Below are 18,248 nucleotides of genomic sequence, written 5' to 3'. Positions count from 1 at the left end.
AAACAGAAGCACACAGAATGTAATCCATCCGAGCGGAATGGGCCGAGGGCCGTCCTCAGAGCCGTCGGGGAGCCGGACTGCAGCGTGGCCTCCGGTCCTCCGGGAGTGCGCTCCTCTCTGTGGAAAAGACCTCGCTCCGTGGTCTTCTCCTCCTCCCACACCCAGAGCCGGCCGGGCAGTCAGCTCCGCAAGCCGTTTCCTATCACCTCCTAGGCCTCAACCCCACATCATAAAACCGGCATTTTCTTCTAGAATTTTTATACCTTTTGTTTTGCTTTTTAGTAATTTATGATTAATATATAACATAGGAGACTTTTTTTGCGTAATGGATGATCCATTTCCTCAACGCCATTCAAGAAATAATCCACTTTCTTCTACTTCATTTTTCTTATTCTTTAAGCGCTGCCTTTACCAAAGTCAAGTCACACACACACTTGTTTCTCCACTCGCTGTTCTGTTCCATTACGCCACATATTAATTCCTGCATTAATACCACAGTGCTTTCATCACCATAATTTTGCAGTATGTTTTAGTATTTGCGAAGGCAAATATTCCTGCATTATCCTTTTTCAATTTTTTTGGCTCTTACTCGTTAAGTTCTCTTGAAAACTGCACGGAGATTGACTTGAATTTTACAAAATGCACTTACTAATGTACCTTGTACAATTTTAAGATCCTAGAAACTGAATTATTTAAATGAAAATCAAAATCTCAGTGGGGTGCCTTAGTACCTCTTTTAGCTTATGAAATACAGACATTTCTAAGACCAGTAGGAGCTGAACTGATTACCTGATTTACAAGAACCTTATATATGAATCAAATTTTTAAAAAAATTATAAACTTTTCAGCCCATTTCTTACCTTTTCTGCATCTTGAGCTTCCCTTGCACTATACTGTAAAACCTCACATTTCTCACTGTAAGAAAAGGCAAGAAAAAATTCAATGTAAATTTTCCAAGCTTACACTAATGCACAAATGAATACATGACAGTAAAGTCTACCGCTACAAACATTAAAGCTGGCCATTCTTTGAAGGGGACAGTGTGCTGCTCCCGTGGCCTCAATGGCTGAGGAGGACCTGCTAGCGACCAACTGGACAGTGATGACAGCAGGTGTGTCTCCCGACTTCCCTTCTGGCTACCCCGCCCCCCCCTCCACGGGCATGAGAGACCAGGGGCTGAGGGGGGCAGGGCGCACGGGTCACTGCCGCCGTAGGTCCATTATCAGACTGGACGAAGGCACCCAGTGCCTCACCAAGACGTGGGCACAGAAAGCAGCCAAGTGGTGGAGGAGGAAGGATGGGCACTCGAGCTGCTAGAATCTAGGGGACAAACCGACTCCGCAGCAGGAAGGCAGCAGCCCAGTTCCCTTAGTCCTTGGCCCTTCGTCTGGACACTGAAAAATCATCGCTAGGTCCCGAAAAGAAGGGGACAGCAGGATGCTCTTTCCAGCACTTCTGCCCGTGCCCCCACCACGTTTGACGCAGACGGCTGGCTGCCCGGCCTGGAGATGACCAGAAGCCGACAGATGGGTAAGTCTGTACCCGACAAATGAAGAGGCTGCCTCTGCTACCACCCCGAGACCAACCCGTGGGAGACCTGAGGCCTTGACGCCGGCCAGAGAGGCCAGCGAGGCCACCCAGGAGGCCCATCACCGCAGAAACATCTGACCCCCTTCCAGCAAAGGGGCCAGCAGAATGTCAAGGGCAGACTACTACTCCCCCCGGGTTACCTGCACGGCACACACGAGGAGATTACACAAGGGACACTGTCTAGTTTAGGAGTCTACAGCACAGCACCCCCTACTGATGGGGTGTAAATCCATAGAGAGTCCAAGACTTCACAAGCTATGCTCAACCTGAAATCCGCATCTGACCCTCCACAATGGTATCCAACTTCTCCAACCACGAGCCACCGTCGGCAGGCCACGGCTTAATGAGCTCAGTGCCAGCTAAAGCGCCCAGATCAGTATCACTACTACAGACTCCAACGAATCCCCAACTTCTTGGGTGCTGCGATTACAGATAACGCCTGTATTAGACATTCAAAGGAAGTCGTCCGACTAGATGACAGTTTCTCGCTGCAGCCAGATCACTGCATTTCCTGTCTCACTAAAGACATATGAAAACGTCAGAAACCGCAGGCACAATGACGTTGGATCCATAAAGCCAGAAATCCGCCCTCATGGCTGGAGCACCAGCTGCCCCTCACGCGAGAGCTCAGCAGAGTTCCTCCCCAAGGGCCCGCGCCTCCCACCGTTGCTGAAGAGAAAGGCATAAAGGGCAGTGATCTCCCCCTACAAGCCACACGGAGTCCGACGTAAACCACGTGTGTAGGAGACAGAGTCGTGGACACGCCCCGATGATCGAGGGAGGCCGACTGGTACGGAAGCATTACTGTCTACCACACAGCCATGTAAGCGCTCACCATTTGGCATCCCTGGAGTAGCTATCCCAAGCATGAGCACGACAGGTCAGGAGAGCAGTGACAGGTGCCTCCGGCGCACAGAACAGCACATTTCCAAAGCCCCCGCCAGGCGGCAGGCGCTGTGTGGGTGTGCAAGGGGACAAAGACAGGACTCCAGACCATCTACTGAAAACAACTTACAGAGCCAATTTCATAGCCTAACTTTTCCATCTTCCGTGTGACTCGATTCAACGAACATTTATTTTCTGGGTGCCTATAACAAGCAGCGTCCCACGGCAAATGCCTCAGTAACAGACAAACTGACAGAGGACACTGGACACAACAACCCCTCATTCCCACCGGCTTGTCTGTGAAGGGAGGCCGAAACAAAGAGGGTGGCCAACAAGGGTGTCAGAGATTAGGGACACCGTCAAGACCTGAGGAGTGAATTCAAAGCCACCTGATCCCCCAGGCCCACCTCTCCCAGGAACCGCCGGGTCTCCTGGGAACAGCAGTGCTGATGGTGACATTTACAAACAGAGCAGAGTAAATGTCTCTTCACGAGTGAATACACGGATGTTTGCCAAACCCAGCTATACTCAAACTTAAATACATTCAAAATCAAGGTAATGAAGATAAAAAACATATTCTCCACCAATTTTAAGCATAAATGTTGACAGAGTCAGAAAATACATATTCCTACGGTAGTTCACTGTGCCTCCTAAAATCTCTCTATATGACTCTGGCCAAAGCCGCACCGCTCTTCACGCATTCACAAAGGACGCATAACAAGACAGCGTCCCGGTCGTGAAAAAAGAGCTAACACGGGAGAGACCAGCTCAGGTGCAGACAGGCATTCAGAGCCCCTCGGATGGTGGCCACCAATCATACCCAGTAAATCCGCTTTGCTTCAAATACTGACATTCAAGCTAAAACACCCTTCTCTTATTTAATTTTGATTTTATTGCTAAATTACTAATATTCTAACAATTTTATCTTCTAAGGTTAGCCACTATAAATATATAATATGTAACTAAATGACTTTAAATAAACAGACCTAGAAAATCTAAAATGGTTTCTGTGGGGAAATACCTCCTGAATTCGAAAACACAGAGACTTATAAACTTTAGATAACCTATTCATGATAGGTTTCTTAAAATTTCACGTAAAAATTGTTAGTTCTAGTCAAATTTCCCAGTGAACTTCCAAGAGAAAACCTCAAGATGCAAGTACATCACCGAGCTGAAGCAGGATCCTGGTCTACAATCGAACACTTACGTAAGACAGGCTGCACAGAAACTTTCACGTAGGTGTCCTTTTAAATGCGACAAATGACCTCTAATGTAAGGGTTTCCGTAACTCCACACAGCTTGAGCTACGACAGCAGACAGACCATATATATGTTCAGGAGACAGAGCAGACAACAGCAGGACCGCGAGGGGAGAAACCAATGCCCGTGGCATAATGAGTCTCTGTGGCAGGAGAGCGCGTGACCTACAACTTTTAAAAATCTATACTATGCTATTCATTTGGAAAAATCAAATTAATCCCACACAGACATTCACAGATCCATCCACTGTTCTCATACAAACTGCTCAAAGCAGAGCTCCATTAGACTCTCCTGAAGCAGGCAAGGGGATGGTCCCCAGCCGGGAGGCCAGCCCACACACGGGGTCTTCGAGTGAGCATGCTACAGCCTGCAGCGTGACCATCGGCCGTGGAAAGGTGCCTGCTTTTCATGGAGCCAAGTGCATAACCTCAAGCCTGTCCTGTTTGCTACCGTGTGCTACACGCATTACTTGAGAAACACACACCTATCCAAAGTGCCTCTTCTCCCCTTCACCTTGGTTTGCCTGATGCACAGCGAGACAGGATTACCAAAGCAAGCGCGCCACCGTCGGGCGTGCGGGGACATAACCAGGGCAGGTATCCGTGCCGGAACAGAGACAGATGAAACCACACCGTGGCTGCTTATGAGCGCAGCAGCACAACTCGGTGCCCACCACTGAGCGTGCCAGCCCCACAAACACGGCCAGACACTCCACTCAGACGTGTACTTTTCCCTTTCAGGTGGTCGATGCTGGTGACAAAGCAAGCAAGCAACCTGGAAACTTGGTAAGGATTACAATGCAAAACAGAGGTCCGTTTTCTCCGTATGTAAGTCTAAACCTCCTGACCCATGGTGGCGTGAGCCCCTTGGACCTGAGAAACATCCAACCCCCCTGGGAAGAAAGGAGGGGAGCTCTTTCCCCCAAAGTGCAAGTCTCTGCTGCTCATCAGAGGGGAACACACTGTACTACTGGGACTTAGCAAAGGCTGTGAAGGCCCCATATTAAGTCACAAGAACACAACACTCCACACCAGAACACCTCACATCCTCCGCACTGCCTGCCAACAAGGACTCTGAATGCCAAACTGGGGCTTCTCAGTGATGCACGGAACACCCTGACCTGTCTGATTTCTCAAAGCGGCCTGTGGGCAATGGCACCGTGGGGAAGGACTGCACATCACCTCCCAGGCCGACAGCATTTGTGACACTGTGCTGAAACTCATGGAGCTCAGCACACTGAGAGGGGGTGGGGGCACCAAGCAATGACTTCTGAACTCCATGAGCAGCCACAAGGCCTGCAACCGACTACGGTGGTAGTTAACACAAAACACAGAACAAACACAGAATCGCCTGCCCTGACTTGTAAGGATCTGAGCACTGTTCTGCTCCACACAGGGATTTGGCCAGAGAGAAACGTGCTCAGCTGGGCTACCCAGCCGAGGAGGAAGCAGCTGGATGCCCAACACGGAAAGCGGCGCCCCCCTGGGCCATGGAGGGGCACACGTGAGCCATGGAACACAGCACGTGAGGCTTCAGGAGCAAACTCCCACTGCAAATCAAGTCCGAGCAACCAAATGATGCAAGGCACGCCTACGATGGCCGCTAAACATACTTCGTGATCAGGAAGCCCTCGAGAAGTTCTTGAAAATAATCGCAAAGTAAAAGAAAACCTCACCCTGATGACAAGTTGAATCCAGGCATTATTCGCTAAAAATTCTATTTGAAAATTTGTCAGGACACCCTTTCTCAATTGATGTTTTGTTGTCCAAAGATCTCAAAGAGTTGGAACTGACATGCAAGGGTCAACCATCTCTGTTTCTTCTGCTTGTTCACGTTTGTCTATACCTTCTCCTGAGCACAGACTTACAAACCTGATTTTTTTCTACACCTCTGATCCTACAAACAGAGCAGCACAACAGGAAGACAGAGACCCAGAGCTCACCCTGCTCTGTACTGCTGCTAGGAAACAGCACAAGAGTGAGGCAGGAATGTAAGCATCAATGCTTACGGTTAAAAAAAACTAGTTTCCAATTTACAACTTTTCTTCCAAAGTTACTATAACTTACTTTGTTTTTAATCACAATTTTATACATTAAAGTCTTAAACAAAGGCATGAGATTTTTAGGCATCAAGAGGCTTAAGTTTAAAACCATTTAAGACAAGCCGCTAGAGATCAACAGGACGATATCAAACACCTCCTTCCGGTGGGACTCGAGGGACAGTGGCCCCCGGCTTCCCTCTCACACGCCGGCAGCCAAAGACCACAGGATGACAGGCAGACAGAGTGGGGGTACACTTCCCTTTGTGCTTTCAGAAAAGAAACAATGAGAGCGGGAGGAAGGAAAGAAACCGGAGGGTCTGGTGGGATTTCATTTAATCCAAACCACCATTAAGAACAACTTTTGAAAGGATCTCAGGGATTTCTTGTCCCCCGTGAATTCTCTGTATGGAGTCAAGGAGCACTTTTCAAGCAAGCCTTCCAGGAAAGCAGCAATGTCCGGCTGCCCCCTCAGGTCAAAACACAGGAGTTCTCTGATGCTAACACCCCGTCGTGGAATACAGCATGGCTTTACTTCCAGCCTCAAATGATTTTAGAAATAAAACAAAGAAGTATGGACAAAATAAGCAAACCGAAAAACCAAAAAACCCCACCAATCAGGCTGAAATGTGTGCTGGCATTCTTGCTTATAAACATGAGATTAGAACACCCCAGACATGGGGCGCCTGGGGGGCTCAGTCATTAAGCGTCTGCCTCCGGCTCAGGTCATGATCCCAAGGGTCCTGGGATGGAGCCCCACATCGGGCTCCCTGCTCCGTGGGAAGCCTGCTTCTCTCTCTCTCCCACTCCCCCTGCTTGTGTCTCTCTCTGTCAAATAAATAAATAAAATCTTTTAAAAAAGTAAATAAAATAAAATAAAACACCCCAGACAACATCCACTGTAGTAAGAGTGAACTCCTGGGCTGCTGGGAACAGGGACCCATGTGTGGAGACGTTGCAGTCATAGAAATCAATCGTGCATTTAGCTCACCTCATCTTCGGCAGGAAGGTTTTCTTATAGGAGTTCTCGATGTCCTGCAGATAGGCGGAGCTGATCTTCATTTCATGTGGCTAAAAAAAGCAGGAAAAAACAAGTGGAACGTTCGCTTTTTCTTTTACTTGTGCACCTGTAAAAGGTGAAAACAAGCAACAGACACGGTTTTCTTGGAACAGCTCATGGGTGTTGCAGAGATTATAGGAAAGAGGCCTTGATATTGATCAGGGTCAACCTCATTGTACCACAGCGAAGCACCCACGTTTGCCCAGGGGATCCCACGGCATAACCTTTCACAGACGTTAAGATGCATGCTTAGAACGGGATCAGGAAGAATCCCCTTTTAAAGTACGCACGTACAGCACAGCATGGGGTGTAGCGCACACACACACAGAGCCTGGCAGCTAAGACCACAAGGGGACCGGCCCACTTCTCCCCCAGCCCTCACACCGTCCTCTCCTTCACCGACTCCCTCCTGCCTTCTCCCTTCACTACTCACACACCCCAACCACCTCTCGCACTTCCTCCACTGCTCGCCTCCCTAGTCGCCTGAAGCGTGCTAAGCCAAATTCAGAAACCGAGACCTCCACGTCTGAGCAGCCAGTCTCAATATCTAAAACCTCTTACAATGTAGCAATGCTATGGGCAAGTCGTGTTATGTGTTATCTTCTATCTCGCGTTTCTTCCTGGCATTGACCTCCACCTGGTACATTCCTTTGCTTCCCTGTTTGCTGCTGACCTCCCCCACACGCAACTCTACACTTGCATCACAGCATCAGAAAGATCTATTCTGTCCCAGGAAGAAACACTCCAAGTGGGAGTGGTGTCTGCAGACAAGAACCAGACCAAGTGGCAGTGACGTCTTCATGCTCCGTGTCCTGCATCGGGCCCACCAAGCCAGTGAGCAACAGCAATCCCCGGCTTCAGGCCACCTAATGCAGGCTCAGCCAGCACCACATGGTGCAGAGATCGAGGCCCCACTGTTCGAGAGTCACTATGCAGGGAAAGGAGGGAGAGGGGCTCAACCCGAGTTAGGAGGGAGGAGCTGAAAGGATACTAGAAATCACATTCGATCCGCAGACAGAAACTAGGGTGCAGAAACCCCACTAGAGGACTGGAAGGTGCAGGGCAGAGGGGCCTGCCACGAGGACACTAACCCCTCTTCACGGGGTGGCTTAGGGGACGGGGCGACGGCGGGATGGTGCTCGGGGCTGCAGAGCACTGCTGCAGAGCAGTGACTGACCGGGGCCCCTTCCATCCTCCGCACAAGGGCCCACGCTCAGGGGCCCCATTGTGGGGGCCACCCATCTCTGTGAAGGCCAGCAGCGCCTGACAGCAAACTGCCGTGACCACCACCAGGAAGGGCTGATCTACAAGGACACGTCGAGCTAACGAGGACACGTAAAAGAGCGTGGTCTGCAACTGAAGAGCTGAATTACGTTGCCTTCCTTCTGAATCCGACTCTGGATCTCTGGAACGGGCATGTCGATGTAGATCACCACGTGAGGAGGCAGATATTCCCTGATGGTGACCTTCTTCACCTCATTGTAGTGGTCCACACCTGCACACGAGAGAGAGGCACGTCTGTCATGTACAGGCCACCACAGGCGCTCCCAACACGCGCCCTCGCGAGTAAAAGGGCAGAGAGAGACGCAGTGCCCAGAGCCACGTGTCGATCGGTGAATCACAGAAAGCACAGCTGTCAGTATGGGCGGCACGCACGCGACACAGGACCCCCTGCAGGTGCCCAGGGTGGCGCACGGCGCCCGTGGCCCTCCCGGCAGCCCCCACCCCACAGCGCTTCTCATCCCTGCAGAACGCAAGCACCGGGCCCAGAGACCGCACGTCACAGCCACAGAGCGGGATGATGCGACTTACACGCTGGTCTTCGGAACATTCTAGAGGCCAGATTCTAAGAGCATCTTGGCCACAGAGAAGGCCAGGGGAGGGCACACGAGTGTCCACTTTGGTAGCCTTTGGCCGGAAGGCATCATATACACCTGCTGTATCTTCTCTAGCGAGCACAGACCCTTCTTCCTTTCTTTTTCAAATAACTCAACTGAAAAATGGGAAGCTACATTTACCTGGTTTCAATGTACTTCAGTAAACTTAGCCAGCTACACAGAACTACCTACTGAGGCAGATTTAGTAACACAAAATAAAACAGAAAACAAGTAAGGCTGAGAGATCACTCTCCCCGGGTTATTGCTGTGCAGAACAGCCACGTACAACCTGTGGTGCTAAAGAACACATGTGCTGTTTTGAGGACACTGCACCTCGACGTCCTCTGGCGTACGAGGACCTTACTAGAAAGGCAGCACACACTCTGGGTCTCACTGGAATGAAACCACCACCCTCGCCTGCCACAAGAGCAACATCAAGAAGCTGCCATCTCTGCAGAAGCTCACATGGTGGAAACTTCCAGAAGCGACCAACTTCGGGGCTCACACTAGGAGCCACAGAAAGACAACCATTTTGCTCTAGAGGAAATGTTCAGGTGACCACTGCAGTGAGTCCGGCTTCAGCGGCCACAGGAGACAGACCTTTGACCCAGGTCAGCAAGGGTCTGAGCTGGAGGAATACAAAGACACACGGGTGGTGCCATCACGGTGAGTGACCGCGGCTCCCGTGGGGGTTCTCCTGTCTGCGCAGGAGACACCCGGCCTCATCTCGGCTTCCTGCCTGGGTAGCCCGAAGCCAGGCCAGCCACACCCGCCCTCAGGTAAGCATCCCGCTCCGTGCTCCTGGGAGCGCTCCCACTTCGGAGACGACCTTCCACCTCGCGGTACTATCTACTCCGAAGTCCTCTGTTCCCCCCGACCCAACACAGAAACGACTCCCACTGGTCACTGGCCTCCCCCAGGGCCCTCTTCAGTTCCTGTCCCACGAGACCCTGCACACTCCATGTGACTGTCCCCCTGCCACCCTCACTGACCCCACTCAGCTTAATCCTGCAGCAGGCTTCCCTCCCCAGAAACCCAGAAGCCCAAGAATCCTGGCCTCAGTGCTTGCCTCTCACTCTGGGGTTTCCAGGGACGAGTGCATCTCTGGTCCAGGGCAATCCCTCCAAACCACATCTGTGACACGCAGCCACCTGCCAGCATCTCACCCCTGGCCATCTCGTGGGGACCTCAAACTCAGCACAGCCGCGCAGGACCTCCCTCCCAGCCCGCCGCCACTTCCCACCCTATTCACGGGGCAAGAAGCCTGGTGAATCGACTTTTACTCCCCGCCTTCCTCCCGCAAAGCTGCCCGCCCAGTGCGGCCATCAGCCTAACGGGCGCCGTCCTGCTCTGACCTCCTGCACCTCAAGTCTCCTTCCCTTTGACTTCCCCTCCCCAAACGCATCCCTCAGATGAACGAACTCGACACAACCACATCCTTCCCACACCTAACACCTCCGGTGGCTTCTCAGTACTTTCAGGGAAAATCCAAGCATCCTCCGTGGGAGCACAAGCCTCTCCTTGTTCCCCGCATCTGCCTCTCCCGGGCCACCCCCCGGTGGCACTGGCCCTTCCCACCATCAACACCGCAGGCGCCTCCAGCCACGCTTCCCCTAGCTAAGCCGCCTCCCTGCTGCCCTGCTGCCCCGGGCTCCCTCCTCCAGGACGCCGCTGCTGACAGCACCCCGTCTCCCGGCCAGTGAAGAGTCCTCCTGTGAGCTCCCACAGCCCTGGAGGAACAGGCATCGATGCTGCTTTTCATGCCCACCCCGGCCAGGACGTCAAGAGCCTTCCTTATCTTCTATCGTCTTCCCCCTGGCAGCAAGGTCAGAGCCTGGCAACCCAGAAACACTGGCCAACGGACCTCAACTGCTGCTCGGAGAGCCCGGTGAGGACCAGGGCCCTGGTCAGAAGCAAGGGCACTGGCTGCTGCTTCTGCAAGCACAGGCGAGCCGCCCTCACAGCAGAACATGGAAGCAGACAGAGCGGAGCGCCTCAATCCCAAATGGTCTTCTGGCTTGCCTGGCTCTCCCCACTCACTAACCAGCCCCCCAGACTCGGCCGCCCAGGGCTAAGCTGGCCGCCAGCTGCAGGCAACCGAGCACTCAGGCAATAATGTCCACGGGCGGACCGAGCACAGGGCCCCCCAGCTCTGCCCTGGCACACGCCTCCTTAGACACCCCGACCCCACCCTGACATGCTTCCCTAACTCCTCGGTCAGGCCACCTTTGACCAGCCCCCATCCTGTCTATGGCCACTGCCAGACCTCCAACGACCCCACACGGTGCCGCTGTGTCTGGAAGCACCCGAGCAGGGCCACACCAGACAGAAGGAGAAGACAACGAGATGCGGCCTGTCACGCAGGTGCAGGCACAAGAAAAACAGACGTCCTAATGACATACAAAATCATACACTAGAAACTGGTTAGTTCAGTGAAATTCAACTAGATCAGAGACAGTGGCAAGGCTGAAGAGAGACAGGGCCGGGGAGACACGATTTGGGGCAAGGGTGGGTGGAGCCCCTATGCTTTGACCGGGAGATACGAATTTAGGAGGAAAAGAGGGTGGAAGGAACCCTCCTTCTTCCTGTTAATGTAACAAGTAATGGCACCTATACATGTATTTTACAGACGTGCAAAGTGCACACTAACTGCACAGGAAGTCTGCGAGAGCCTTTACAAAGCAACACAACCCATCCAGGAAGGCCCGCCTGCAGCCCCGACTCACACTGCTTCCGGATGAATCCCTGGTTATACATCGCCTCCAAGAAAACAAAGTCACTGAAGATGGAGCGCTCCAATACAACACCTTGGCCTGTTAGAAACAGAGAAACAAAATCAAAAGTCAGATAAAAACCAAGGCACTGGAAACGAGTAACTTCATTTCAGAAAGGCAAAAGTTATTTACAACACCCTTTGCATGCTAAATATTTTCAAAAGCACAGACGTGCTCTTCTAAGTGAGAAATCATTTTCAAAAGCGAGAACACTACTGGTTTGGGCGATGTAACATTCTGTCTCACCCTGTCAGCTATAACCTAGCCAGTTAGGAGGAAGGTATTTCTGTCTGAAACCACAGCTTTCCCATCCCGTCTACCCACCCCAATCCCGCCCTGGCCCGACCACTTGGCCAGACCCCAGCGGCATCCACAACTCTCCCTCTGTGCCCCATGCCCAATTCACCAGTGAACCACCAGCTTCCTCCCAACCACATCTTTTTTTTTTTTTTTTTTAAGATTTCATTTATTCATTTGACAGAGAGAAACACAGCGAGAGAGGGAACACAAGCAGGGGGAGAGGGAGAGGCAGAAGCAAGCCTCCCGCCAAGCGGGGAACCCGATGCGGGGCTCGATCCCAGGACCCCGGGATCACGAACCGAGCCGAAGGCAGACGCCCAACCGCTGAGCCACCCAGGTGCCCCCCAACCACATCTTGAACCCGACCATTGTGCACGGCTTCCACAGCTCCCCCACCAGAGCAAGGCCTCCTTGCTGCTGGCAAGCTCCCAGCCCCAGCCGCCAGCTAGGCCCTGCCTCCACCCTTGCCCCCGGCCACTCTCCCAGCAACAGACGGGCACTGTCAGAGCTTGAGCCAGCTTACACCTCCAGAGGAAAAGCCACCTTGCCCAGGCAACTTCTCTGACCCCATCCCATCCACTCCCAGCCCACTCACGGCACTCACGTCACAGTGGCCTCCTGTGACCACAGCCGCTCTGAGCACTGTCCCCACTGGGCTCCAGTCAGTGTCCTTGCACTCAGCCCTGCTGTGTCAGCAGAGAGGCCTCACCCACCTCCCCACCTGGAAGCACGGCCCCGGCCCCACCGCAAAGCCCTTCGAGCTTCTCATTCCCAGACGCGACACTGAACGTACGCACATTTACACTTTCTCTCCCGACCACAGTGTCAGCTCCAGCCGGCGGCAGCCTGCGCTTCCTCCGCCCGGGCTCCTAGAACGCACCTGGCCCATGGCAGGCACTCACACAATGTGCAATGATTAGTGGAACACAAGAAGAAACGAGTTTCATTTAAAGTGCTCCTTTTTCACTCTAAGAAATAGGGAGTCCTAAGATAGGGTTGAAGTATGCTTCGAGAGGAATCTGGGGTAAGCCAAGTCTCAGTATTAAGTCTAAAGACCAAGCAGTTCCTGCGAGCCAGGTCCTGGTACAGACCGTCGGAAGGGAGACCGCATTCTTTTTTTTTAATATTTTATTTATTCATTCAAGAGAGACAGAGGCAGACAGAGAGAGAGAAGCAGAGGGAGAAGCAGGCTCCCAAGGAGCAGGGAGCCCGATGCGGGACTCGATCCCAGGACCCTGGGATCATGACCTGAGCCGAAGGCAGACGCTTAACCATCTGAGCCACCCAGGCGCCCGGGAGACCGCATTCTTTCTCAGGAGCAGCACTAACCAAAATCAGGGCTTATGTTCATCTGAGGAAAAGTATCACTAAGAAAATTTTGGAAAAGCGAGACAGTCACTAGACTCCTCTGTAAGTGTTCAGATAGAGCGACTCCTGCACCTCGGGGCACGTACTGCATACAGGGACCCCACTGGCTCAGCGCAGGTCTGTGAACAGTGCCGTCCGCTGCCGGGGGCCCTCGTTACAAGACCTTCCCGCTCATACCCACGAAGCATACCCTCGAGGCGGCAGCAGGGCTGTCCGTAAATGAGCTCACCGAGTAACTGACGGCCGCCCTGGTGTGGCCACCACAGCCGTAAGAGGCGGGCACAAGGCTCCTGCGTACAAACACACCGTTTGCCACCCACAGCTTCAGCGCCTCCAAGGCCTGGGGGCTCTGGCCAAGCACGGCAGTGTCTGCGCGCCCCCGCACGCTCCGCGGGAGGGGCCGAGTTTAACGCACACTGCCGGTACCCAGGATGCTGCCATCCCTCCCGGACTGGACCCTGTTCTGCGCTGACTTTACGCCCTGACCACTGCCGCCTGTCTCCCCGACCCCGAACAGTGCCTGCCCCCATATATCCCCCTTGCCCAGTTCTTGCCGGCTTCCAGAAACACACCCCCCTTTCACTGGACGGGCCCGTGGGGCCCCGTGTGCTCTCCCTCCCCACCTCTGCACTTTCTCCAGGGTTAGCTGCAACCAGGGGATGGTGAATCCCGGCCCAGCTCTGGTCCTCAGAAACAGGCCCGTTTGGGGTCCCATCTCTGCGTGACCACAGCTCTACCGCACGGGTGGGATTCCTCTTCGTCACAGAACTTTACAGGCTCTCTTTCCTGCATCTGTGGATACCTCTCCCCCGGAAGCCTAGGGCAGCGGCTCAGAAATTCCCGACACTCCATAAACCTCACCCCAGGGCACAGGAATGAAGTAATAGTAAGCGCACTTTATTCTGAAGCAGGAATGATGTGAACCTCGGGGAATTTATGATCTTATTAAGAAGACAGAACTTGCCTCATCGAATACCCTCAAAGAAAAGCCCTACTTAGTGGCAACCTAAAATGGCGGGACTGCAAAACAGGGGCCGCACCCGTGCTCAGCAAGTGCTCCAAGGCATCCGCGTACTGCAGGAGGCGGCTGGCATACAGCCAGGACTGTAGGCGGTAACTGTTGCCGTCATTACTCCTCGGGTCGTCGTAGAACTTCTCCACGCTGCAGCTGCCGCTGAGCTCTATGTCCAGGGCCCTTCCATCTCCCGTAGTGCTGTCTGCGTAATGCACCCCTGCCTCCGGGAAGTGCTTTAAGCCTGAGAAGAAGAAATGCGACATGAGCGCCTCACCTGCCCTCAGCGGGCAGCCGGTACTCACAGAAACAAAGCCCCATCCGGACACACCGCAGAGGTTGGTCGGTTAGGACCCGGGCAAAGTTACCCTCACGCCTGCGTTTACACAGGACGCTGGAGACAATGTGTCCAGAACAGCTGCGTTACAGGGTCCCCCCGGTGCCCCCATGGGAGATCCTCCCGAAAAGGAGAGCAGGCCCAGTGCTGCAGGAGCCCCTCATGTATGAGTGGGCACCAGCCAGTCAACTACTACAGAAAAGTACAACGGACAAACATCTCCACCAGGAGTCAGGGAACGGGGTTCAAAGCCTGGCTTTGCGCTAACCAGCCGTGTGACAACAGCTTCTTATCCATCTGCGAATGACAGCAGTAATCACGGCCCTACTCAGAGGAATGCTACAAAGCTCAAACAAGACCGCTCATGTGAAAATGCTCTGCGGACACTGTGAAGAAAAAATTCCAATTCAAACTGACAACCAGTAGGGGTTTTTTAAATGTTCATTAAACTTAACACATTAAAAACAGCTTTTAATGTATTTTAAAAATGTAAAATACGTACCCAGGGCCCAATTCTACCTAGTCAATGTGAAAGTAAAATCGAACTCAGACAAGCAACCGTGCACCTGGGAGGAAGGTACTCCACAAGACAGAAGTCCGTACCTAATTTCTCTGCTATTTCTTTCGCGAGCTTGCCTTTTCCAGAACATATATTGCCATCTACAGTTATCACTTTGCTGTGTTCTGTGAATCTTTTGGTTGTTCTTTCGCCGAGTATGTAGGCCAAAGGGCCATACCGTAGCTTGCATTGTACACTTGTATGAATTCTTCCCTGAAAAACACAACAGCATCTGGTTACTGCAGACACCTGCAGCTATTAGGTAAAAATGTCAAGAAGACCCTTGGTGACAAAAATGCCAACACCTACATTTTTATTACCTATTTACTAGTTTAATTACCGGTCTCCCTACCCCACCCCCAGTGTAAGTTCACAAGGATAGGGGAACTGTCTGTTCTATTCACAGCTAAATCCTCAGGGCCTGGAACAGGGCCTGGAACAGAATATGCAGACCATGTTCAATAAAAGTTGGATGGATGGATGGATGGATGGATGGATGAAAGGAAGGCAGGGAGTTAGGAAGGGAAATAGAGAGGAAAGGAACAGAGCATTTTTCTAGGCCAGACTTCTATCCTGAGCTCTGGACCCGGTTACCTGCCTTTAAACAGCTCCATCTAGAGGTCCTGAAAATATCTGAAAGCTAGCAGGCTTAAAACTGAAATTTAACATCCATACCCTAACCCCCGGAATATGCTTTCCCTCCCACGCTCCCTATCCACTCTCCAGCAAGCAAATCGGAGCACACATGGGAATCACCTTAGATATCCTCCACCTTCCTCCAACCCTATAATCACTCACAAAATCCTGCTGACCTTAACTCTTAAACCTCTCTGGAGCCAACCGTCCCCTCCCTATCCCCACCACAAGGATTTTGCAGACATCTCACACCTCTCGTCTACGGTGCAATGCCTGCCTCATGTCCTATCTCCAACGAATCCAGTCTACTCTCTGCTCAAAAGGCAAATGACCTACCCCCACCACCACACACACCACCACACACACGCACAAAACACACACACACATCAAGAAAGAAACACAATCAAAAGGCAAAAAATTAAGAAAATCCTTAGCATCTATAGACTGTATGGATCAATGGGAAATACTGATAGAAGAAGGAAAAACAGGAATGCACAGCTTAATTTGAAAGATTAAAAACAGTCAAAAACCATACAAAAAAAATGTTCACTTATTTATTCATTCAACAAGTATTTATTAGGAGCCTACACAATGCAAAGCATGTTTTCTAGACAACGGGGATATGGAAATGAGCCAAAGGAGTCAATGGGACAACAAAACAAAGAAGTAATTACAGTTGAGCCTTGAACAATGCAGAAGCTGGGGTGCTGACCTCCTCTCGTCTGTGCACTTGAAAATCCATGTACAACTTTTGACTCCCCAAAAACTTAACTACTAATACCCTACTGTTGACTGGAAGCCTTACTGATAACATAAACAACTGAATACACATATTTTGTTATATGTATTATTCACTGTTTTCTTACAATAAAGTAAGCTAGAGAAAACATGTAGGTCATAAGGAAGAGAAAATACATTTACAATACTGTACTTGTTAAAAAAAAATCATCAAGTAAGTGGACCCATGCAGTTCAAACTTGTGTTGTTCAGGAGTCCACCGTACACAGCATATTAAATAATCGCCGTGGAGGGCAGCATGCCATATGGGATGGGCCATAGGCTATACTGGGAGGCCAGGGAGCCTTTGAAGAGTGACATTCGAACAAAGACTGGAAGGTGCCAAGGGAACTGGCCAAGTGGACATCTGCAAGAGGGTCTTTCAGGCAGAGGAAACAGTAAGCAGAAAAGTCCTGGGGCAAGAGCACTGCAAGATCAGCAGGGCCGGTGCAGCTTATGCCAAGTGGACTGGCGAACAGATGAGGTGAGTAAGGGGGTGTTAACCATAACGTACCTTGCACCCTTCAAATTAATCACTCTTTCCTCCAGGCTACCTATGAGCCAGGTACAAACTGCTTCCATGTGTGTCCACGACTTGATCATAGCAAAGATTTGGCACAAAGCAGGTGCACAGTGACGTTTGATCAAGCAATCAGCCATTTACTGAAATCTTTAGAAATCTTTAGAAAGTGCTTTTTTATAGAGTTATGGTACAATTCTCTATAACTTCCCATCCTCCGTCCTGTTTACCGCTCTCTAGAATCATGCAGAATAGATCTTTCATGACACATGTCCAATTCCTTCCACTATTTAAGTAACAAGGCATGTACCCTTTTTCCATCTTACTCACTTTCCTCTGGACTTACTGAAGTTCATCTACATCCCCTGTAGAAAGTACCAGGAAGTGAACACACTGTTACAAGGGGGTCTGTCTAGTGCGTGCATTGCAGCAGAGTATCATCCCCTTTATTCTGGGCCCCTCACTTCCACTAACACAATTCCCAGGACACTGGATATTCAAAAGGTAACCACTTTTCTACGCTTCTCCTCTTTGGTGGCCTGAATCAGCTCCTGAAAACACGTATATGACTTTTTAACAAGGCTATTATTCAAATCCTTTGAACAGATTCTTTAGCACGGAGATCAAGCAAGTCGCTTTACAATCGATCTGACACGGACGCAGTGCCAGGCCTTAGCAAGCGAAGAAGCGATTCTACAGGCACGGCTATAAAATAAAGTTTCGTAAGGTTTCTGGCCTCAGTTCCTGTGCTGCTTGTGTTCCCTCTGCGTTGATGTCATCCCGCTGTTGTCTGCCGTGGGAAGTTCTCCTAAGCCGTTCTGACCTAACCGAAAAGCCTCTCCGGGTTTTGCCCCCGTCACATCCCCGCGGCGCCCAGCAAGAGCTGAGCCCTACCCGGGTTTGACAGCGCCGCGACGCTCAGCAGTGGATCACCACCGCCCCAGGCTCGCCCCGGCTCACCCACACCTGTCCGCGCGTGCAGCGCGCAACTGCACCGAGGCACCTGCAAGCCGACCTCCCACACCAAGGCAGCCAGGCGGCCGATTCACCTCCGTCCCCAGCGTTCCGCTTGGAGAGCACGACCTGGGGAAGCTCCCGGCCCCTTTGAGCTCTGCCGCAACTCAGGGCCAAGAATGCCGAGGGCAGCGGGGGTCGCCCAGAGAGCGACCCTAGGAGCCGCTGCCCAGAGGCCCGGGCCGATGCGGGAGGGTCGGCGCCGCGAGGACAGGCCAGCACCACCCCCCGCCCGCCTGCGC

The 18,248-nt window shown here is 51.9% G+C and overlaps 1 protein-coding gene across 1 annotated transcript in view; it reads right to left on the bottom strand.

Annotated features, from left to right (window-relative positions):
• The window catches only part of NDUFA10 (NADH:ubiquinone oxidoreductase subunit A10), a 53,882-nt gene that overhangs the window by 35,469 nt on the left and 165 nt on the right, over positions 1 to 18,248 (bottom strand). Inside the window, exons 2-7 of the mRNA XM_025888726.2 lie at positions 15,104 to 15,272; positions 14,192 to 14,407; positions 11,436 to 11,522; positions 8,206 to 8,327; positions 6,764 to 6,843; positions 861 to 915 (exon numbers count right to left, since the gene is read on the bottom strand). Of these exons, the coding sequence (XP_025744511.2) occupies positions 861 to 915; positions 6,764 to 6,843; positions 8,206 to 8,327; positions 11,436 to 11,522; positions 14,192 to 14,407; positions 15,104 to 15,272 (729 nt within the window). The remainder of the gene's footprint in view (positions 1 to 860; positions 916 to 6,763; positions 6,844 to 8,205; positions 8,328 to 11,435; positions 11,523 to 14,191; positions 14,408 to 15,103; positions 15,273 to 18,248) is intronic.

Source organism: Callorhinus ursinus, unplaced genomic scaffold (assembly GCF_003265705.2).
Source record: "Callorhinus ursinus isolate GAN/ISIS: 27379988/994484 unplaced genomic scaffold, GSC_fseal_2.0 scaffold2, whole genome shotgun sequence".
In the NCBI taxonomy this organism is placed as follows: domain Eukaryota; kingdom Metazoa; phylum Chordata; class Mammalia; order Carnivora; family Otariidae; genus Callorhinus; species Callorhinus ursinus.
This window is presented reverse-complemented; position numbering and strand designations above follow the sequence as displayed.